The 24,178-nt window shown below is 42.1% G+C and overlaps 1 protein-coding gene across 2 annotated transcripts in view; it reads right to left on the bottom strand.

The window, feature by feature from the left end:
• Positions 1 to 8,278: 8,278 nt before the first annotated feature.
• nectin2 (nectin cell adhesion molecule 2) overlaps positions 8,279 to 24,178 on the bottom strand; it is a 31,608-nt gene continuing 15,708 nt past the window's right edge. The window contains exons 5-9 of one of the 2 annotated variants that reach the window (XM_012956717.3): positions 23,925 to 24,076; positions 12,111 to 12,252; positions 11,547 to 11,607; positions 10,932 to 11,012; positions 8,279 to 10,368 (exon numbers count right to left, since the gene is read on the bottom strand). In XM_012956717.3, coding sequence (XP_012812171.2) covers positions 10,204 to 10,368; positions 10,932 to 11,012; positions 11,547 to 11,607; positions 12,111 to 12,252; positions 23,925 to 24,076 — 601 coding nt within the window. In that variant the 3' untranslated portion in view covers positions 8,279 to 10,203. 2 annotated transcript variants of the gene reach the window in all.

Here is a 24,178-nt window from a genome sequence, read left to right as displayed (position 1 = left end):
CACATCAGTGTTAATATAATAATAGATCATCAAGCCCAAGTACTTCCACACCCTACCCTTCTACACCATTACTATGAGTAACACTACAACTGTTCAGTTAGAACTTACGGTACTTGTATTTTCAGTATTCCAACTGACAACATACAATTTTAAAGGCTTGTCTGGATATTTTGGGCCATATATAATACTTTTAGGGCTCTGGCACACGGGGGCGACTAATCTCTCCGTGTGCCAGAGCCCTTAAGGTAAATTAGCCCTTTAAGACTTATACATGCATTTGATAAAAGGGGGATAAAATGAAAGCTATCCTTGCATTGTACTACAGGTATAGGATCTATTATCTGAAATGCTTGGGACCTGGTGTTTTCCAAATAAGGGATCTTTCCATAATTTGGATCACCAGAGCTTAAGTATTCTAAAATCATTTAAACATGAAATAAACCGGATAGGATTGTTTTGCCTCCAATATGGATTCATGCAGCCTAGATACCTTCAAGTACAAGCTACTGTTTTATTATATCAGAGAAAAAGGAAATCATTTTTATGGCTGATGGCCTTCCTGTAATTCAGAATTGTCTGGATAAAGGATCCCATACATGTGCTATGATCTTAGTAATTAATGCTTTCTCTGACATTTATCCAGTTGGCTGCTTTAATACATGCATAAACAGATGGTTTCAGTAATGAAAAAGAAACATATTGATTGAAAAAAATGTCCCTGTTGAAACGGCAGAAAGAGTAGCCTGGTCAGTGCTGGATTTAATTACCACTAATGCATATCTTCGCTAACAAGGTGCATTTCTTAACTGGTTGAAATGTGCCTGTCAATCTTCCCGCAGCTAGTCATATAAGGAATCAAATAAGAAACCCTACATGATGTGAGCTCAGTCAGTGAGGAGTTCTACTTGCCCTTTATTCTACTGCAAAGCAATAGCATGAAGCCTGAGTGAAGTCTGCTCCATCTGTTAAACATACAGCTCTCCGGCAGCTGTACAGCACCCAACATCTGTTTAATATTCTCAAGGGGAGCTGAGAGCTGCAGTTTCACAATAACTAGAGGACATCCTTGATCAAATTAGCTTTTCCATAGCCCAAGCACTGTGCCTGCCCCCTCTTCCCTATCAATCTGACCCTGATCTTGCAGAAGTTGCTTAGCTACACTGAGGGCATAGTGGTTTAATTTTGCCATAGCATTGGCTACAATAATTAGCCTGTAAATAATTTGTCCTAATAAGCCGCCCCAGGGTGCTGAATTATTCTGTACATCAAAGGTTTCCCAATCCAGTGTGTGTCATGTGACTGCTCCAGATTAGAGCTGGGAGCCTTTGATGTATATGCAGGGCTCCCCTCTCTAGTCACGCGCCCATTGGGGACTTGCCTTAATAAATATGCTACTGCAGTTTAATGAGCCTAGTAGAGTTTTACAAAACAGAGTTCATGATTCTGCCTGTAATATTTGTCAAAAGAGGTTAAAATGAGATAAAACAGGCGGTGGAGGGGGGGGGGGGGCTAAATAGGGTTAAGGAAAGGGGCTCATGTGACCTGGATATCAGCAGCCCCAGAGTAAAATGAATGGCTAGACTGAGAGTGGTGCAAAGATTCATTAGACTACAGTAACTTACTCCAGCCTGCCATAGCCTGATACAGCCACAACAGGAGTCATAAGGTGGCCATACACGGGCAGATTTTAGCTGCCATTACGGGCCCTTCAGTCCAACCCAGCAGCTTATCTGCACCCGATGGGCCTACCTGACTTAAAATTGCCAGATCTCGATTGGGCAGGTTTGATTTTCCTGTCGGATCAGGAACAGCATTGGCTCATTGATGCAGTCCAACGGCCCATATACCTGCCATTGTAATGTCTTTAGAGTGCAGTGCAGGGCCCTCTAAACACTATTTATATTTATATTAGAAATATCATTCTAATCAGATTTCCTACATACATCAATTATAGTTTGTTCCATTGTAAATGTTATTACAATGGGAAGCAGCATCTGGTTGTTCCTGGCTATATAATCACTGCTGGTTCTGAATACTGAACAGACACAGCACAATGCAGCTTTTACTCCAGGCTAGACTCTAAGGTTGCCACCTGTCCAGTTTTCGTAAGGGCTGTCTGTCAAATTAGAAAAATTGGATAGGACTGACGTAGCAATCAGCCAATCATCGATTGTGTGACATAGTCCCAGCCCCTGATGTCTCAATTTACATTAGTATTTAAAAATCACCACTGTAGCATCAGCTTCTATAAGAGACAAACCTACTATTCTGAGTGATCATGTCCTACAACCCCTAAGCATAGTTTTTCCAGAGCACACAGAGCATGTGCAGTGCCACTGACACAGAAAAGACACGCTGAAGAAGAAAGGAATCTCCTGCATAGTATTCTGAGACAATTTGCAATTTACTTTTTGTTTAGCAGCCCTCCAATTTCAGCAGCTATCTCGTTGCTAGGTTCTAAGTTACCTTAGCAACTAGGGAGTGGTTTTAATGAGAGACTGGAATATGAATAGAGAGAACCTGAATACAAAAATAGGTACTTAAAAGTAACAATAAAATTGTAGCCTCACAGAGCAATAGCTTTTAGCTGTTGGGGTCAGTGACCCCCATTTGAAAGCTGAAAAGAGAGAGGAGAGGAGGGCAAATAATTCAAAAACTATAAATAAAAAAAAATGAAGACCAATTGAAAAGTTGGTTAGAATTGGTCATTATATAATATACTAAGAGTCAGCTTAAAGGTGAACTGTCCTGTTATCAATTATTTTAATGACAGTTGTTCTCCATTAATTTTTCTATATTGCAGTTTTACTTTACTCCTCAATGTGTATCACCCCTGCAGTTGTCAAAAAAAAAATTGTGCCTGAAAAACAATAATATCCATGTCAATGTAATGGAAAAATATCATTTACTTAATTTGTTTGAAAAAAGTTATAATAATGTTCAAAGTTATAATAATGTTTGTAGTAATTACTTGCAGGTTACCCATCATGTGACCCTCCTCCACATAGATCTTTATTAGAGCAACACTAATTGCTGGGGGAAGTCCCCCCCCCCCCCCCACTAATAATTATCTGTTGGAACGTTTGATCATTGCGGCTGGCCTGGATCCCTGCTGCGCTTTGGGTACAGACCCCCTACAGACCCAGTAGATTGTCCTTACAAGAGCCTGTAAGAAGCCTATTGAACCACTAGGTGGAGCAGTTAGGATTTTTTTCCCTTGAGAAGAGGCTTAACAAAGAGACCAGGGCAGAGAGTCGCAGCTTGTGTATAGCCAAAAGCCTGAACCTTTGTTACAATAAGGAATTGCCATACCCTTTCTAATTATTAATACCTATAACGGCTTCAAACCTACAGGGAAATGTCAGACTGCACATCACATTACTGGTATGGGACCTGTTATCCAGAATGCTCGGGACTTGGGGTTTTCCGGATAAGGGATCCCTTTCCATAATTCAGATCTCCATACCTTAAGTCTGCTAAAAATCATTTAAACATTAAATAAACCCAATAGGATTGTTTTACCCCCAATAAGGATTAATTATATCTTAGTTGGGATCAAGTACAGGTACTGTTTTATTATTACAGAGAAAGAGGAAATCATTTTTAAAAATAAGAATTATTTGCTTATAATGGAGTCTATGGGAGATGGCCTTTCCGGCACTTTCTGGATAATGGGTTTTCGGATAAGGGATCCCATACCTGTATAAGCCTAGGGTGTCAACTTTATCGGCTAATGAATGCAAAATTGAGAACTGGGTTCTTTTGTGAATATTGTTTCTGATGTTTCCTAGCAATACAGATGCCCACACTAACATACACACAGAGACACTTACCCACACATACAGGAACACACACACACAAAGGGATATAATAGTCCAGGCCTCACAAAGTTTAAATTTGGTGTAAACTTCACTTTACTTGCTAGGCCAAACTTGGCTTCTCTAGTGCCTGGGCCAGCAAGCAGATCCTATTACAGCCTATTCAGGAGCACATTGATGCACTGATGTAGTTCTTGCTTGAAGGGATTTCTTAAAGCTGGCCATACACGTCAAGATGTTTAAAAGATCTTTTCATTATCGCAGGACCAAGCTTATAATAAAGTAATCATTTAAAAGTACGATTTGCCCATTAACAAAAACAACCATTTCCAGCAATACTGCCTAGCTGAAGCTAGGAAATCTTCCTGCCTGGCCTTGCAAACAATTGGACAATGGACAAATTTCATTAACAAGGAAAATTTTCAAACCTGGTGGATCAATTTTCTGACCGATGTTGGATGAAGGATCACTAGATGTACATTCAGTGCACAACAGCCTTATGATATGATGGTTTTGACAGATCACACTGAAATTGGTCACTTAGGAAGGGGAAATCGTTACATGTATGGCCAACTTTACCTGCGCAATCAGTAACACCCCTTAAACACAGCTAATTATATAAGTGCCAACTTGATTTGGGCAGATTTGTCAGCTTTTATCAGCCCAGATATTATCACCTTAATAGTTGGCTTCTCAAGTAGGTCCATCCTGGGCAACAAAGCAATATTACACCTCCATGTCTGATGTTCCCCCTCCTGGGGGATAATACAGAGCATATGATGCCAGTGTGTCAAAAGTCCAATGCTGTATCTTAGATTCCCCCCCCCCCAAAAAAAAAATATGGTTGTATTAGATTATAGGAAAAATCAAGGGGCCACTGACCCAGCCTCCAATAATCCTTCCAAAGTACAGCCAGGATCAGGTTCCAAGTTCTGAGTTTATCAAGGTTCTGACATGCATAATGGGTGCCAAAGCTATATGGGCGATTTTAATCAGATAAAATGGTGCTGAGGAATAGTACCCAACAGGGGTTTTTGGGATGCTACAAAATTAGATAAAGTGCAAATGCAGCGTTCCCTTCTCACAGTCCTGTTGTGTCGGAAAGCACATTTATTTCATTTACACATATTTTTATTTTGGTTCCTTTATTTGTAGCCATGCAACTACATACAAATCATAGAAGGCAATCTGTCATTTTAATAGAGTAACTGGAACCTTTAAAGGGGAGTCTCTTATGGTGAAACTCTAGCCAAGGTCCCACCCGTTGCTGTTTGGGTGCCTCACTTTCTTGTGTTGCTAGGTGCATATCAGTAGAGACACCAGACAGCTTGTTTTGAGGGGTCCCCCAGGGGTTACCTTATGTTTTATGTGTATAAAACAGATACAATATAGTGGTGCATTTTGCACATTGAATAGAAGGCCGTACGCTGGATAACGGTCAAGCTGGGAGCTCTGTAAATGTGACATTATTTCTGGGAATAATGAACAGGACAGCCTGACTCAGAACAATCTCGCCGGCAGCGTGAATCACATCATTGTCGCAGCTAACTGGAGCAGCAAATTCCAGAACCCCAGACAAATTTTTAGTAAATTCTACACAGGCCATAGCAACTGTCACTTGAAAAAAAAAAACAGATTTTCTATACAACCATGGCATGCCCTCTGCTCGACTCATCTGTATTGTTTAACTGCCCCTCTCTCACATGAGCTCAGGCCTCATGTATGTATGTATGTAAGCGCCACGAGGGTACGGAGCGCTGTACAGTCTTACAATATACAAAATTACACACAGGGAGGACAAGTGTTATAATAAATACAATAAATAAGTATAAATACACAGGGAATAAGTGCCATGTGGTATGAGACACAGTAGGAAGGACGTCCCTGCCCCGTAGAGCTTACAATTTGTACATATACAGTAAAATAAACTGATCGGCCCGTGTATAGGCACTACCGACGGGTCTTCCCGACTGATATCTGGCCTGAAATCGGGCAGATCTCGATCAGGCAGGTTAAAAAATCTAGTCGGATTGGAGACCACATCGGCTCGTTGATGCGGTCCCCGAACTGACTGCCCCATTGCCGCCAATATAATTCAATCGAATTAGTGTACACGTTCCCCGATATTGTCCACCCGTAGGTGGGGATATCGGGTGAAGATCCGCTCACTTAGCGAGCGAATCTTCACGTGTATGGGGACTTTTAGATGCTCAGTTATTTTTGTTTACTTTGTGGAACTATTGGGAGATACATATATAGTGATATTTATCTTGCAGGATTTTCTCTAACTTCTATTACAGTGTTACTGAGTCAGTGTGCAGATTCTGCCTTTACTTCATATGCCATTAATTTTTATCTCTTTGTATGCCAGCAGGCATTGCCAGTGCACATATACAGGTGTGTATTCTTAAAGTAACATTAACACCAATAAATAAGTGTGCTGAAAGTAATTAAAATATTTACATACTGTATATAGTGTTACTTTATACAGGTATTGGACCAGTTATCCAGATTGCCTGGAACCTGGGGACTTACCGATAATGGATCTGTCCATAATTTGAATCTCCATTAAATAAACCCAATAGTATTGTTTGCCTCCAATAAGGATTAATTATATCTTGGTTAGGATCAAGTTTTACAGAGTAAAAATAATTTGTAAAAAGGGGGAGATGGCTTTTCCATAATTTGGAACTTTTTGGATAATGAGTTTCTGGATAATGAATCCCATACCTGTACTGGTAAACCGGTGTGTTTTTGCGTTAGAAAAAATTGTATATGTTCATATTAACAAGCTGTTGTGTAGCCATGGGGGCAGCCATTCAAGTTAAATTCAAGCTAAATGGTACGTTGCTAGTAGAGAATAGATAAGCACTATAGAACACCATTATATTTTACAGAGTTTATCTGTTATCTGCTATGCAACCAGTTACACAAACGTACAACTTTTACCAGTGTAGGGGAACAGAACATGAAATGTTATATGTTATAAAACAATTTCATATTTAGGTGTTACTGTTCCTTTAAGAACTAAAAAGAACTATGTCTTAGGGTTTAGTAAGTAACAAGAAGTCTCAGAAGGTTTACTGTACACTCACCCTGCTGTCAGTCTAATAATACTCTTACTAGGACTCAGTATGGGGTTTACCCTGTGTCCAAGTCTGTCACGCATTATTTCTTGTTACTTGTTATTGTGTGAGCTTGAAAAGTGAAAAGAAACTGAGCAGGGCAAAGCAACAAGAGGGACAGTTCCCAAGTTTGCATATAACCCGTACCATAAATCTGTTCCCCTATACCAAACCTAATTAAACCGGAGGACATTTTCAGATAGATGGTTATTTATCATAAGGAGGCTGCAACAGCTTCCATCTTCTCAGTAGGCCAAAGGTGGCAACACATGTTAAGATTCATCTTCTCCAGATATGCCCACCACCTGGGGTGGGTGACACTGGGCTAATTCCTACGTTTAGACATCGGACCGAGGACTGCATCAATGAGCCGATGGGGTTCCCAATAATACTGGAAAATGAAACCTCCCCGATCGACACCAAGCCATTGCCTTCATGATTCTAATGTGAGCTGGCGTGGCATCAGCACAAAAACATGATTTTTTAAAATGAGCGTGGATATGTTACACGACAAAATAAGAGTTGTGATATGGCAGTCAGCTCAATGTACTTATGTTGCTACAGTTACCATTGAGGAAAATGGGGTCAGTTAACCCTGTGTCCCCCTGCAGTGGACTTTTTGCATGTTTTGTTCTCATACAGATAAATAAGTAGATGAACATTTCTTTCTCCACCAACGCACTTCTTCCCATTACTCCCTAATGTAATGTGATAGGGAAGGTGCTTGTATGCACAACTGTTTCTCCTCCGCATTCCTTCCTACACAGCTCTGTTTCTAATAAACTGTAAGTTATACCTTTCCAGATGCAGAGATGGGGGAGGCAGAATAGGTCCCTTGGTACAACATATGTGGCAGTGCGGCCTATGCTTACGCTTCATGAATGTGACGATCAATCTAGCTCTCGCCCCCATGCAACTGTCAGGAATGGTTTTTAAAAAGGGTAGAAAAAGAAGCTTTCCAAATTGGGTTGGGTTTTGGATATATACCCAAAAAAGGCAAGAAAAGCCCAGGTGCTACAGCAAAAAATAATATCAGCATGTAGAACACAGAGCACTCATGGGATTTAAATTATGTGCAAAACGTTTATGGTGTAAGCCAATGTTTCTGTCCTACAAAGAGGACCTTTACCTTGTGATGTCTTGATAAAGGTCCTCTGTGTAGGGCCGGAAAGTCGACTTACTCCATTAAATACATAAATCACATACATTGTTACAACAGCAGAGCTGATAGTAAACACAGCAATAAAAACAAGATTTTTGTTTCCTTGAGCCAGAAGCAGCTCTTCTAATATTTCAGCTAAAATGACAAATAAATGACCACAATGCACTCAGTAATATGAAAAAAAATCCACAAAACTTTAATTTTGATTTATCAAAAATAGAAAGCAAGTTCACAGCTGTAAAAAGAATTGTAGTGCCCAATCACAGTACTAGCACAAGACTTGTAACGAACCCGCTCATCATCCCCCCCTTACAGGCTCAACAGTACCCATTTAGTATCATCCTACAGCTTAACAACCCATAGACATACCAGGGCACATTCAGTATCATCCCTCTGTATAACAACCCATAGACATACCAGGGCACATTCAGTATCATCCCTCTGTATAACAACCCATAGACATACCAGGACACATTCAGCATCATCCCTCTGTATAACAACCCATAGACATACCAGGACACATTCAGTATCATCACTCTGCATAACAACCCATAGACATACTAGGACCCATTCAGTATCATCCCTCTGTATAACAACCCATAGACATACCAGGACCCATTCAGTATCATCCCTCTGTATAACAACCCATAGACATACCAGGACACAATCAGTATCATCCCTCTGCATGACAACCCATAGACATACCTGGACCCATTCAGTATCATCCCTCTGTATAACAGCCCATAGACATACCAGGACCCATTCAATATCATCCCTCTGTATAACAACCCATAGACATACCAGGACACACTCACATTTATACCCTCTCACAGCATTTCAGTGCATAGGCTTACCAGGACACATTCAGTACCCTTCTGCAGCACAACAATTTATAGGCATATAAAGACACATATGGTATCCTCCTGCAAAATTACATATTGCCTGTACATCTACATTTAAAAAAGCTTTCTTACAGAACTCTTATACTGCGCTGTCCTGAGTGCAAATCTATAACTCAAAGTGCTGTGTGTCTACGGTGAAATCTCCCACTGCTGCTTGTATAGGAATCAATTCATCATATGAGTCTGTGAGTCAATCTAGGGTTTACTCTGAATCATATGTAGCAGTATTGTCTGTACATAAACCCAAACTTCACAGAGCTCCATGTAACAAAACTGAAATGCTGTTTTTATATAATTGCTTTATCAGGACTATTTATCATATTGTATGCTAACCTGCATAGGAGTTTCATATGCAGCAGCCATTAGGCCTTATCTTTCCCACTGCCGACCTTCTGGCCAGCCCAAATCCTGGCAACATCATAAGTGCGCCCAGTTGCACACCAGGCACTTCCAACACCCACAATGTACATGACACAAAAGGTGAGTTAGAGGAATCAAGCGATTGTGTACAAATCATAACTATGCAGAAGAACAGACACAATGGCAAATAGTTTTCTGGGGTTTTGGTTTTAGGAAAAAACATTTTCAAATTAACCCGTCAATTTTTTTTAAAAAAAGCTTTTGATTTCCTTGTGTTATTCATTGACAGGTGTAAAAGTGTAAAAGCATACAGAACAGGAATAACAGTGATTAAAAGAACATAGCAGTTTGCAGCATCTCTTCCCTCAGTGGCTTCCCATCTATACATGAACAAAAACTGCAAAAGCAACAAAGTAGCAGAGAAGAATTCACAGGCTTCTGCTATAGTTGGAGTGTTCCCTTTCAAAAAATAAGTGCCCGGACTTTACAGATTCGTAGCGCCACATCCCTGCCAGTAAGGATAGGCATCTATAAACCTGTCTAACCCAGCATTGTGGGCAAATAACCCACATCCCATAGAGCCACATTCACAGAGTGATCTCTTACAAAGCCACAGAACACTGAATCCATATAAACAAGTTCATACCTAACAGCACTGCTAATGCGACTGTAGATCTAACGGCACTGTGTGCAAAGAAACCCAATGCTCACAGCACGTGGTAGCACGTTTAAGACTAAATAAAGCAGCGCTGCAGTAAGATGGTTCCATGTCACAAGTCGATTTGTTGCTTTTGCCTTAGTGACATAGCTTAGTCCGGGTGCTGGCTTCTTGCATTTCATACGTAGACAGCAGGAGACATCACAAAGCCTTGGTCATCTCTATGGGAACCAGATTCTGGTATAGACAGTTCGCTGTATATAGGATTGATTTGTTCAAGGTAGTCATCCTCTAGTGTTGCAGTGTTCTGTGATCCAGTGGGTGACCAGTACTTAGGGGGTGTCTAAGAGGGAACAAAGGATTATACAGGTGTAATATTGGTAGAGTACAATGTCATTATTTTTACAACTTTACTAGAAGCTAAACAAGCATGTTTACTTTATTTGGCAGCCAAAGGCTGGGCTAAATCATGATGATTTAATAATTTGGTCCCAGGTCATGATGAGGGGGCTTATGGAGATCCTTTGAATGAGAGCTGCGCACACCAATACAATCCTCATTCAGTGGAATTTTCTATCCAGTGTGATGGATATCTGTCCAATTTTCAGCCAGATATCAGTCAGGCAAGTCATTACACTCTCACTCATTCTAATATCCCAAAGTAATATCTACTGGAATCTTTGGAATGCCCACATTAGCCCAGGACAGAACCTTCTTCTGCAGGACTTGTTTAGTTACTACCTATTCTTGAAATCCTAATAGAAGGCCATGTTCCCATTGCTGTCTTTGGGAGCCAAAGTGACATGATGATGTCATAACATGTCTACTGTGCAGTGATGTCATCATTCCAAAAAGTAAGATCCCCTAAGATATTAACTATTGGAAGGTTAAATGGAATGCAATTACCATTTCAGGATCTTCCATGGTGTCTGTATGATCCAGAGGAGCCTTGAGCGGAAGCATCTCTTCACCTTGGATTGGAGGAAACTATAAGACAACAAAAAACATTATCTTTAAATAAGAGGTTACTGGTCTACGCAGCCGAGCACCCAAAAGCTGGAGTTTTTAGATCATGGGTCCAGCTATAGGACTGCTTTTTGCTTTGCCTATAGACTCAAAAGTACGTTGCCTAAACATGCGCTGACTTGTTTATATAAGCACACTGTGCTGGGTCAGCACTTGCATGCCATTTCTTAAGCCTGGTACAAAAAGAATATTTTTATCTGAAAGGCTCAGCCACTGATATGGGCTTTAAAAAGAAAATCTCACTCATTTTAGACTTATTTAAGTTTTGTAAAAACTAATTTTTAGGGGTTGTGTAAAAAAAACAAAAACACGCTTCTTATGTCTTTTAGACATAAACTTGTGAGGCCAGGCTCAGTTTACATTCCTCAGAGCAAAGTATCTATGTACTGGCACAAGGTAAAACTCTGATTCCAGAAGGTGGTGAGAGTAGGAATACAAAGTTGCTGCAGTTTGTGTGGCCAGGAATGAGTTCAGGGAAATAGTGTGTAGCATTACCTTTTCTTCTTGCATCTTTACAGATGGAGGAGGAGGTTTATATGCGGGAGGTCCCTCAAGGCTGGAATAAAAAATAGAACAGTGAGTAAATCTCAGTACAACTGCTCCATGCTCTGACAATTTAGGACAGTTTTGAAAGACCAATGTTCCTTTGTATCCTAATGGGATCACAGAAGGTCTTTGAGGACATAAAAGCAGGCCATTCAATACCTCCCCACTGGTACATGTGACACACTGAGAGAAGTTCCTTCTAAATATTTTGGACCAAAATGATCAGACCAGGTCCACTTGTCCAAGAGAGACCATACTGAAGCTGATAGCTTAACCAACCAATTGAGCTATGCAGCCAATGAGTGACCCAGATTTCCATAGAAATATACAAATAAGTGGTGATGATGCCCACATACTGCATATATTTCTGGTTTCCCACTGAATGTTCAGTCTATGACTTTTTTTATATGTGACAAAATGTTTTCAGTGCCATAGCTCTATAAACCTAACTGTGAGGGGTAGCGCTGTCTCTCTGATGTGTTACTTATCAATAGAAGTTTCACAGACACTCACTCATCATCTTCGGCCGTTTGGTTCTTGCGTTGTTGTCGACAAATCATTATCACTGTAGTAATAACAGCTATACCCACGATGGCTGCAATGATTCCTCCAATTATTCCACCGGTGGCCCCTGCTCCAGACGTGTTTGGTTTATCTGCACGAAAGGGCAACACATTAAGGCTTCCAGCTAAAGGAAAATTGGCAGGTGTCTGTGTTAAAACACCCTGTTTAAAGAAGATAGATAGGAAAACAGCTATTTAATTTAGCATGAGACATGAGCCATGTTTACCTTGGCCTATAACAAGAGGTACGCTATGGGAACAGCCACGAAAAAGGAAGGAAGGATGAACCAGGGTAGTGACCTTGGAGAACAAACCATGATGTATAAAGGACAGGGCAGCCCCAACGCCCAGCAGGTGAGCTCACACACTGAAAGGAAGACCTTATTAAAGGTCATAGGGGCTGTTATTATTAGTGATGTTTAACCAGAACTTGCACAAATAGATGTGTTAGGAAACCATCACAAGCGGGAATTCCTGTAAATCTGGTCTAGCATGGAATCTATTGGTCTAGCTCTGCCCAGTCTCTTCCTGCCGAATGCCCCATCTAAGCTTTGTGTGAATGTAAAGGATTGGGGAGGACACAGAACACTGTACACAAAAGGCCTCATTAGCCATGGATATGGGTGGAAGCACTGAGCACTATGGGTGCATGTAGACATAAGGGGTACAAAATGCACTCTGTGGCCTGTGCCAACAATAGTTGCTTGTTTTTTTAGAATCTTTCTTACATTTATGTTGTAAAAATGAATTGGTTTCTTTTTTGTTTTCAGGCCCTCTCATGTTTCCCCATCAGCAGCTCAGCAAGCCTGATTGCCAGCTTTCTAACCTGCTCTTCTATAGGTGGATATATACCCAACCAAAGCTTAAAGGGGTTGTTTACCTTAGAGTTAACTCTTAGTATGATGTAGAGAGGACTAGTCTAAGACAATTCGCAATTAGTCTTCATATAAATTTTTTTTCATTATTAAACTTTTTGTTCAGCAGCTTTCCAGTTTGGAATTCAGCAGCTATCTGGTTGCTTGGGTACAAATTACAAAAACAGGGAGTAGTTTAAATAAGAGGAGACTGGTATGTGAATAGGAAAGGACCTAAATAGAAAAATAAGTACCAGAAAGTAACAATAACAATACAATTGTAGCCTCACATTGCTATAGTTTTTTGGCTAGTGGGGTCAGTGACCCCCATTTTAAAGTTGGAAACAGAAGGAGGCAAATAATATAAAAACTATAAAAAAAATTAATATAATAAAGACCAACTGAAAATCTGCTTAGAATCGCCCATTCTATAACATACTAAAAGTTAACAAAGTTGAACCAACCTTCAACACACAAAAGCATATTCTGGTGCTTCCCTACTGCAGCGTCAGACTGGGGTACCTGAGGCACAGAGGGTACCGCTGACTGTTTTCACCTCCCCCCCTACACTACCTGCCAGTAGTGCTGCTGGGCCTCTAGGGGTCTAGTGGCAGTCAGTTGGGGAGAGACCAGGGCCCACTGGGGTTGTTCCCAATGGGGCTGGGCAAGCCCAATCCTGTCCTGCTCCATACATCAGCAACTAATACCTTTGCTAAAATACTGTACCATAATGTACACTGGAACAAACTTTAAATCCTTTGCAGACATCTACATATTTGAAACATGTGATGCTTTTAACTGGGTGTCTGACAGTTTTGTTATTAGAGCCTCAAGATCTGCTGAATAACTACCAGAAATTGCCTTACAATATGAGTCCTGAAGCAACATCCTGTTCTGCAGAACAATAAGTTTAGATTCTTCTCTAAGCAACATCAAATGGTGCCTGATATATGGCTAATCTTGTATCGGTTATTGATTGCTTTATAGGTTACTCTGTATGTCCAATGTATAAGGGCTCTGGCACACGGGGAGATTAGTCGCCCGCGACAAATCTCCCTGTTCACGGGCGACTAATCTCCCCGAGTTGCCATCCCACCGGATGGCACACGTGGCGGCGTGATTTCGGCAAATCGCCGAAAATGCCTCATGAGGCAACTTCGGCGATTTGCCAAAATCGCCTGTGCAGCGTGTACCATCCCACCGGCGACTTACATGTTCGCCGGTGGGATGGTAGTTCGGGTAATCTCCCCGTGTGGCAGAGCCCTAAAACCCACTTATTGTACAGCGCTGCAGAATATATTGGCACTTTATAAATAAATGTTAATAACAACTTTGGATAACACACGTAAATCTGCATCAACTGGTGTTGGGCACAGCAAATAAAAGCCCTGACTCTTGGGTTTTTATCTTGGAAGGAGAAGAAAGGCAGCCCAACATGCTACAGTTGCTCTTTCTGAGACAAAAGTTGCAATGCAATACACTTGAAATCCAATACAATCAGGTACAAAGGCTTGGCAATCTGCCCTCATTTTATACAAATGAGCTGCGATGTAGCGTTTGGCAGCAATTGTGGTCCTGGGTTTGGCAGGCAGCCCACATCCCGATGGCTGTATTTTATAGACTAAAAAGGTTTGGTCATCAAAATCTGCGCAGCACATGATGGACAACTACACAGGTCGAGTCAGGCTGACCCTCACTCAGCCATGAACAGAACAAAAGAACAAAATGCTTTAAAGAAGTGAACTGCCATAGCCATATCACAGCTATAAACGTGCTCAACCTGTCTTTGCAGTCTCACATCTATAGCTAATGATATATGGGCATCTTGGCCAGTCTTGTGCTCAGACAGGAAACAACTGTGGTTTATTCCCCATACAAGTATACAGGAAGAGGTGACAGTCATTGTCAAAAAGGCCCCTATTTACCAGTTTTCTGCCTGAGCACAAGCCCTGCGTGCCACTACTGACCCTCTGAAATTGCTATTTCAAGCATATTTGTGTGTCTCTTTCCTTGCTGAAGGGCAGTGCTCTTAACCATTTTATCACTAGTTTGTGCTCCCCGCTGAATTCAGATGACAGTGTCCCTTTAAAACAATATTTGGAGCTTTAGCGTGCCAACTGATGTTTGAGATTGAATTTCTTGAACAAAGAAGCTAAACAAAAGTTTTGAATTAAAATGGTTTAATTATATTGCAGGGTTCTTGATTCTGGCTTGGTTAGAAGGGCATGGCATGTTTCCCAGACAGTAGGGGGCGCCATGTCACCTTCCATAATGACCTAGGACTATAGATACCCCCTGTGCAATGAAAATGTCTTTTAAAGCACAGTATGTGTGTGGGGATTTGAGCTCTTTAAAGATAATTGGCTGGAATTCAGTGTAGGGCTTCGTGTCCCCATAAATTATTTGCATTGCAAGCCTCCAAGCATTTTTTACATTCAAAGATGAGAGCGCAGCAAAATGCCAACAGAGCAATGTTCTAGCATGAAGCCTTTGAACGCAGCAGCCCGAGTCTAGGCTAGTTTTATGTGAGTGCTCCCAGACATCATTCTATAAAGGCAGAGACAGGCAATGGGCATGGCAAGAGGATTCAGTACAGGCTTGCCATTTGTTTATTGCAGGCTAAGCCACAGCTCTGTTTGGGGGTGCTGGGGTTGATTTATTATTACTAAGAGCAAAAGGTGGGTATTTTGTTATCATCACATTATTCAGCATTGCTGCCATTTGTCTGCTCTACAGGCCTTGAACTAAAGCAGCTCAACAATAAAGATATGGTCCGCCTCAGGATTAAACCATTCTAGAATGTCTCTTTCTTGGACAACCCCCCACCCCCACCCAGATCAAAAAGTAATGCTGACATCAAATACAAAAGATAGAAAGTGGTTATAACTCAAGGGGAGAGAGACCCAACAATAATCCACAAGTATGCTCATGTTGAACAAGTCTATAGCCAACCCGCCCATACAAAACACAGCAAAAACCATCATAATTAGAGGACTTCCCATCTGACTTGTACCATAGTTGGACAGAGAAGCCGAGAAGAGAAAGCTAGACAAAAGCTAGGGGAACCAACACCATGGCACTTTTATAGAGGAACCCATCTGTCCGTTGTAGTTCGCTCACAGCTGCAAGGCTGCAGGATGTTGTAGTTTGGGGCCTGGAGGGCTGCAAACTGCCCTAGCCTGATCTACTGCCCAATGAACAGCTTGCTGCATAGAAACAAAACAAATCCTCCAACCATCCCTGCTCTGCTTCTGTATAGCAAGCTGCTTCTTAGGGATCTGTCCCCAGTGGCCCTTCCACTGCTGCAGAGCTAAAAGCCTAAAGCACTCATAGGTGTGAGTGGAAAAATATACAGTATGTATTTATATAGATTGGGGACTATGGGAAGGAAATAACTTATTTGCTCTCTTCCCAAGCACTGCAGACTCTGTGTATACAGATATTAAGCACACATTAACTCCTGAAGTCCCACACAGCAGCTCTACACACAGGCAGTTGGGACACAGGTACTGCAAATCCAAAGCAACCACTGACCCGAATCCGCAGAATAGCCCTGCCCTGTAGAATAACAGATGCTCTCAGCTATAAGAGTCCCTCATCCTGCAAGAGGCACGTGCGGTTATCACTGGAACCTCAGAGACAACCATTATGGAAGCTCCCACTTGTATTTATGAAGAAACTAGATGCTCTATATAAGCTAAAAGAAATACACATATAATATACACATGAGGTATAGCAATAATTCCCACTGTTATGGATAAACACACATAGGAATCTAAGAAACCCTGTGTAATAAATCATTTGTTCTACTAAATATTCTACTGAGTATGTAAACTCATATTCAATAACATTTCAGGCTCCTTTTACTTTAATGTCCCTAAATAGATTTGGTTTAACACAGTTTTACTTCTGTTGCCCTTTGCAGTGACCCCTGACTCCCATCACCCATTGAAAAGTGCATTTCATTGGTTTTTGTTAGGTTGGGGCACATCACAAAGCTCTTTTTTAGTCAGCAATATAGTGAGATCATTCTGTCACTTATATACTCTCTTTAGTGCAGAGAATGTCATTGTACCCATGTATGGAGAGTTCCCTTACCAGTGTATTCTCAGGAATTCAGGACTATTATGGCATACAGCCTGGCATGTCATATACCCAGAGTTATATACCTTAATAGCTTATTGCCAGGCTTAGAAATATACGGAAGTTACCTGTATCAACAGTTTGTTTCTGGCTAGTAAAAGGCAAACCTTGAGTGGGTTTCAGTGGTACCACCAAAGTCTATTCTGCGTCCCTGTAGCTTCTGATTAACTAACAACCCCCACCCAGAATCCTAGTGACAGGGCCTCAATTATAAACCTTCCTAGAATCTTAGCAACAGGGCCCTAGCCAGTGTCGGACTGGATTTCAGGGGCCCACCAGAAAACCCCAGACCATGGGCACACTCTCCAAACTATTTTTCATCCACTACCCACTTAACCGCTATATTTTGTCTTATCTTTACATACTATATTCTATTCTTCTTTATATTTAGTCTCTTTGTTCCCATAGAGAAACAGGGAATGATCCTAAATTAGGCCAAATGGTAAGAGGCAGGAGGGCCCACTGACACCTGGGCCCACCTGGAGTTTTCCTGGTATCCTCTGGGAAACGTAGCAACAGGGCCCTCACTTATAAACCTCACCAGAATACTAGTGACCGGGTCCTCCCTTATAAACCCCTACTAGAATCCTAGTTTTAATCCCCCCTAGCATCCTAGCCAGGACCCTTGCTTTAATTCCCCCCTAGCATCCTAGCCAGGACCCTTGCTTTAATCCCCCCTAGAATCCTAGCCAGGACCCTTGCTTTAATCCCCCCTAGCATCCAAGCAACAATGCCCTCATTTATCATCCCCACTAAATCCTACCCCTCACTTATATACCCCACTGGTGCCGCTCGGCTGACAGACACTAAACACAGAACAATAGGCAGATACACAGATGTGCCTCCAACACCACTAGTGAAGACAACAAGCACGGCTCAGCTTATTACTGTGATTCATACAACTTCCCATTTACAACCAGGAATCTTTTTTTACAATTATTTTTTATTAAAATTCTTATCTTACAGAAATATATATAAAATAAAAAAACAAAAAACAAATTTGAGGGAAAGGAACGTTTCCTATTCACTGCTCCCTACTTCATATGAACCCTTTATCAGTCAATTCTTCATTTTTATGTTTTCAATGAGCACCCTCCTTCATGTTATCTCCTGAGGCACACTCACTTTGTAGTCCAGAGAAAATAAAAATGCCATCCATTACCCGACGAATAAAACCCCCTTCCCCTGTGAGTGTGAGGCACAGTCGCCCCAATTCTTTAGTCCCCAGTCCTCAATAGGGCCCTGAGATGCACAGTGACACAGGTTAGAGTCATATTCTGCCCTTGTAAAGTCCAAGTGGTTTGGGGGTGGTGGGAAGAAGGAACATTGGGTATTAGAAGAATATAGCACTCCTGGTGAAGAAAGAAAGAGCACATTTGTTTTTGCCGTGTCCATTAGAAATAGGAGCGTGGAGGCCGGCGGCTATGAGATGCAAGGTAGTGGCACACTGCAGGTCAGGAGAATGTAGATATAAGGGCAGTGAGGACGCACAATGAAGTCCATATGGTGGGCGGATGAGAACAGTTTGTACATCTACACCAGCAATCCTGATTATTGTTGGGATGAGGCTAGATGGAAACATTGCAGTCCATGTGTTTGGGGCCTGCGGTCAGTGTGAGCTCGGTGGTGGAAGGATATAACAATGGTGCTTACAAGGTGGAGCATTACACATACACTGCAGTCCTGGAGATGATAGAGCCGTCAGTCTGAGACTCCATGTCATCGTCCAGGTAGGGGTCGTGGTGAGGTCTAAGTTGCAGCATGGGCCCCACCTCGTTGAATTTCTCTTCTTCGTCGTCGTCCTCTAAAACATTGTATTTCATCCTCTCTTCGGATTCATCCTCCTCTTCCTCTGCCAGCGAAGGGCTCAACCCACTGTCTCTCAATGGACCAGAAGCTTTAAGAGGTTTGCCCATCTCTGAGTCGTCCTGGTAAGTAAATTCCTGGGAGGGTTTCCCGCTGCCGAAGATTCTGGGTTTGGGGTTGTAGGATCCCCGTTCTTTCTTGTGCACCCCTCCCCTCCGGATGAGGATGAAGATGACGGCTGCTAGAAGGAGCAGGACCAGGACCCCCCCAATGACACCCCCGGCAATGGCTCCTGCGTTGTTTGTCTGGTTCTCGAGCGCACGTTCTAAGATATGAGAGAAACACAGCAATTCTACTGGCTGCCCAAGCACACAACAGCAGATCCCACCCCACCCACCGTAAGGTGCACTGCGAGTTTGCCTGTGTATATACACACGTCATGCACACACATATACACAGGGACATGCACAGACAAAACGCCACGCAATGCTGCTGCAGATACATAGCATTCACATGCAGGGATGAAGGATATTGATTTATATAAAGGGCAGATTTGGTTGAACTGTAAAGGATTTAACATTTACTATGATGTATAGAGAATTTGCAATTGGTCTTTTTTGTTTTTTTTTTAAATTGTTTAATTTTTTCTTCAGCAGCTCTCCAGGTTGGATATCAGCAACTATCTGGTTGCTAGGGGCCAGTTTATCCTAGAAGCCAGGCAATGGTTTGAACAAGAGTCAGAGATATGAATAGAGGGGGGCTAAAGGTGCCCATACACCTACGGGTGGGCGATATTGGGAGAATCCAGGCCAAAGCATCAAATTATTATGGCGGGTATAGGCAAAGTCAATCCGGGGACTGCATCAACGAGCTGATGTGGTCCCCGATCCGACAAGAATTTTTAACCTGCCCGATCGAGATCTGGCTGATATCAGGCCAGATATCGGTCGGGCAGGCCCGTCGGTAGTGCCTATACACGGGCCAATTAGCTGGCGAATCGGTCTAAGGGACAGATATCGGCAGCTAAAATCGGCCTGTGTATGGGGACCTTAAGTAATAAAAAGTAACAATAAAATTGTAACCTCGCAGAGCAATAGTTTTTTGGCTGTTGGGTCAGTGACCCCCGTTTGAAAAATGGAAAATGTAAGAAGGCAAATAATTCAAAAACTTTAAAAAAAGAGAGACCAATGGAAAAGTTGCTAAGAATAGGCCATTCTATAACATACTAAAAGGTAACCTAAAGGTGAACCACCCCTTTAATAAATAAAAATAATTTGCAAAACTTGTTGTCAGGGTCTCTGACCCCAGCAAAGCCCAGGCCAGGTATTTACGGTTAAGCAACCAGGCTGTGATTTGAATAACAGGCTGGAAGATTGTGTAACCTTAGCAACCAGAAAACAGATAATATTCTAAACTATGAGTAAAATATTAATAATACACAAAAATTGCCTATGTACAGTACTTCATCTTACTTGAAGTTTATTTCAAGGTAAACTGCCCCTTTAAAAGCAGAGTTTTACACCTGTAGGTGTTCAAGCCACACACTTGCTGCTACATGACGGATCCATTTGTGAGTGTGAGTGTAAGTGCTGCCCTATACGGCTAGTAAAGGGAGAGCTTTCAGCCTGCAGGGTTATACAGTAGCCTTACAGCAGGGCACCATGAGCAGGGAGACAAAAACGTTAGTCCCTCATGTAAACACCAGGTTAAAACTAATTATCTATCCCAGGTCAGTTTGCCCATTACTACTCATTGACTGCAATGAAAGAGCCGGGCCCGGGGGCATCTGTGTGACACTACCACCTGGAACAGTGTTGACTAAAGAGAAAATAGACTTTGCAATCTTCTATTTACTTTCCCTTAAATACATTTTGGAACCACAGGCTGCTGTTTCCCATTATAGAGAGCAGTTTATTGCACATAGGGGTGAGCATTATGGGAAAGTTATGAGAGACTGTGACCTCCAGCCATAGATTGTCCCATTTGTCATAGGCAAGCAGATTCCCATATCCTATACAGCAGGGATCCCCAACCTTTTATACCTGTGAGCCACATTCAAATGGAAAAAGTGTTGGAGAGCAACACAAGCATGAAAAAGGTTCCCTATTGTGCCAATAAAAGCAATAATTGGCTATTTAATAGCCCCTGTGTGGATTGGCAGCCCACAGAAGGCTCTGTTTGCCATTATACTTGGTTTTAAAGTACTTGCCTCCAAGCCAGAAATTCAAAAATAAGCACCTGTTTTGAGGCCACTGGGAGCAACATCCAAGGGGTTGGTGAGTAACATGTTGCTCACGAGCCACTGGTTGGGGATCACTGCTATACAGCATATATATTCCCATTATTAACAGGATACATTCAGTTTTACTGGATCTATAGACACAAAGCACCCAAAACGTGCAGGTGATAAGTAATTATTATGAAAATAATTCCAAAATAACCTTAATATATCCTTTAGGCAGCCCATGGGGGTCGGCTAACAGAATTAGGAAATTGTGTATCTTCCTAGAAAGACACATTTGTTATTTTGTTTTCTTTATGCTAAGTTCATTAACAATAACATTTATGGTTCAGGGTTCCTTTAAGTCTAGCCCTTGGGGCAGGCAGATGAGTAATTTCTAGGCGTGCGCTCTATGTTCGGGGATATCCTGCAATAACATGGCGCGTGAGGCCAGGGGCTGGGTCGCACTGATCGAAACATTGGTGCCACGGACAGACGCAAACTCCCAGCCCTCTGGGAAACACCTCGAAATCAGGGCGTTTCAGCAGTGACATGAGAGCTATCTGGATCATTGGGGCTACGGGAGAATTTCTACACGTACTGGAAAGGAAACAGGTTTCTTTGGGTGTGCAAAACAAAACATGACCCAAATGTGCGACATCAAATACAGGAGTGATGAATACGCCAGGAGCGCTTCCCAGTTAGAAAGTGAAGTAGAACTGGTTACTGATCCAAAGGAACTTTCATAGGACTTATATGAAATTACATTCTGTAGTGCAGGATCCTATCTGTGGGCTGCAGGGAGCTGGGTGCATCCAGAGATTTGGGGTGAGAGCTTATTTGTGCCCTGGGTACCCCTGGAACTATAGCAGGGTGACTGTTACCCCTAATCTCCCCCTAACTGGCCTTCAGGCTGGGCCCCCTTAGCTCATAACAAGGTCACAGATATATAGGAACATTGGGGTGAGTGATTACTTGTGCCCTGGGTACCCCTGGGACTATAGCAGGGTGACTGTTACCCCAATGTTTCTGTATATCTGTAACCTTGTTATTGGCTAATGGGGGCCCAGCCTGAAGGCCAGTTAGGGGGAGATTAGGGGTGAGTGATTATTTGTGCCCTGGGTACCCCTGGGACTATAGCAGGGTGACTGTTACCCCAATGTTTCTGTATATCTGTAGCATTGTTATAAGCTAAGTGGGGGCCCAAATATTGGACTACAAGAGAGATTATAAAACCAAAAAGTCTGAGCACTGCTGTTCTACCAATCAGTGTTTTTTATTAAGAACTATATTTAGGTCAGGTGGGCCGGCCTGTAGCCATTGTTACTGGATGGTTTTCCTGGCTGCTACTGCCAGATAGCCCGTCTAATGTCAGATATGGATTTTCATATCAATGGCCAATATTTATTTATTAAGTACTACTGAGTAGCCAACTCATTTCCATACTTTGTCATTGGGGCAAAGCTAGAGGCAGATATGTTACCATGGCAATGAAAGCTGTGTGGCAGCACCAGTTAATACACATGAATACAAATGTGCTGATGTATTAGGTTCTTCATTTTGAGATCACTATGCCTATGTTGAGAATAAACTAATAAAATCCTATCTACAAACAGTAATATTTTCACTTTAACATGGGCGGTTCAGAACTCTTTCTACCTGGCACAAACAGAAACTCATATCGAGAGAGGACAGAATGTACAAACACAAAGCCCCAGCACAGTGAGGAAGCAATTCAACAGGACAAACACGCTACTAGCCAGAAATTACATTCAACTCAAATACCAGGTAAAAAATGTACCAATACAGTGGGAAAAATATTTCTTTAAGTGTAAACCAACAAAGTGACAGAACCTGTTTTGCCGCAGCAAACGTAGTCCTCCTATCTCTTTAAAAAATAGGCCAAATGGTTGGGCCTGCAGGTATCGATGGGTGCACACTCAGGTACAGGTGTAGGAATAGGGATCAATAGGGATTCAATTCTGTGTACCAGCTGGCAAAAGAAGTACTTAATATCAAGAAGGAACACAGCCACAAGGAGAAATAGCTTCTAATATTCTAGTGGCTGCTGACTAATGACACCTGTGGCTCCCAAAGTGTGGCCTTTCTCCCCCCTCCATTCTGGAGGTTAGTTTGGTCCGACATCACTGCCCTACATAAACAAGCCCTAAAGCAGGGACGGCAGAGCTAGAAACCCAGTCTGAAACCTTCATTTACAGAGAAAATTTAGTTGAACCTTGATCCAAAATCAAAGTTTCCTCCATTTCTAGTATATTTTCCCTCTATAAAAAACTTACAAGCATGAGAAACTTCTTTAAATTCTTCTATCTGGATTTGATAAGCCAGCTGCCAAAAAGACTGAACTGGGAATTTCAACCACTGCTTGTAATCTGCATCACAGCTCAGAAAAGACCAAGGGATACTGGGAAGTAGTATGGCAACACCTATAGCTATTTAGTCTCTAGTACAGGGATCTCAACCACTTGACAAACACAGGTATACTGTCAAGTAAACTCTACTCATCACCCAGTAAACTCTAGACCGGTAAGTCCGATACCCCAGCTGAAGAGTTATAAACATAGCCATGGGGATGGCAGAAATGTCCAGAGGAGTGCCCTGCCCCCCCACCCCAATCCCATATGATAATGACATGAGCCTTGTCACAGCAGGCCCTCCCCATGCAAAATCCCTGCACACACTCCCGCTCAGCACTCCGCTCATGCAGCATTCAGGGGCTTACCTCTCACTAGCACCTCCTGGTGGGATGCTCGGCTCCCAAGGGCATTTGTCACCTCGCAGACTATGGTCGTATTCACTCGCTCGTCCACTTCATCCACATACAGCACATTATCTTTAGCTTTCACCGTGTTAGGGAGCGGCGAGCCGTCGGCCCTGCAAAGAGAATAGCAGTCAGGTCACTTCTGAAAGTCATGGCTAATACATCTTGTATATCTTTGGATATATCTATAGTTTATGCAAGTACTCATCAACCAA

Source organism: Xenopus tropicalis, chromosome 7 (genome assembly GCF_000004195.4).
Source record: "Xenopus tropicalis strain Nigerian chromosome 7, UCB_Xtro_10.0, whole genome shotgun sequence".
Lineage (NCBI taxonomy): Eukaryota > Metazoa > Chordata > Amphibia > Anura > Pipidae > Xenopus > Xenopus tropicalis.
This window is presented reverse-complemented; position numbering and strand designations above follow the sequence as displayed.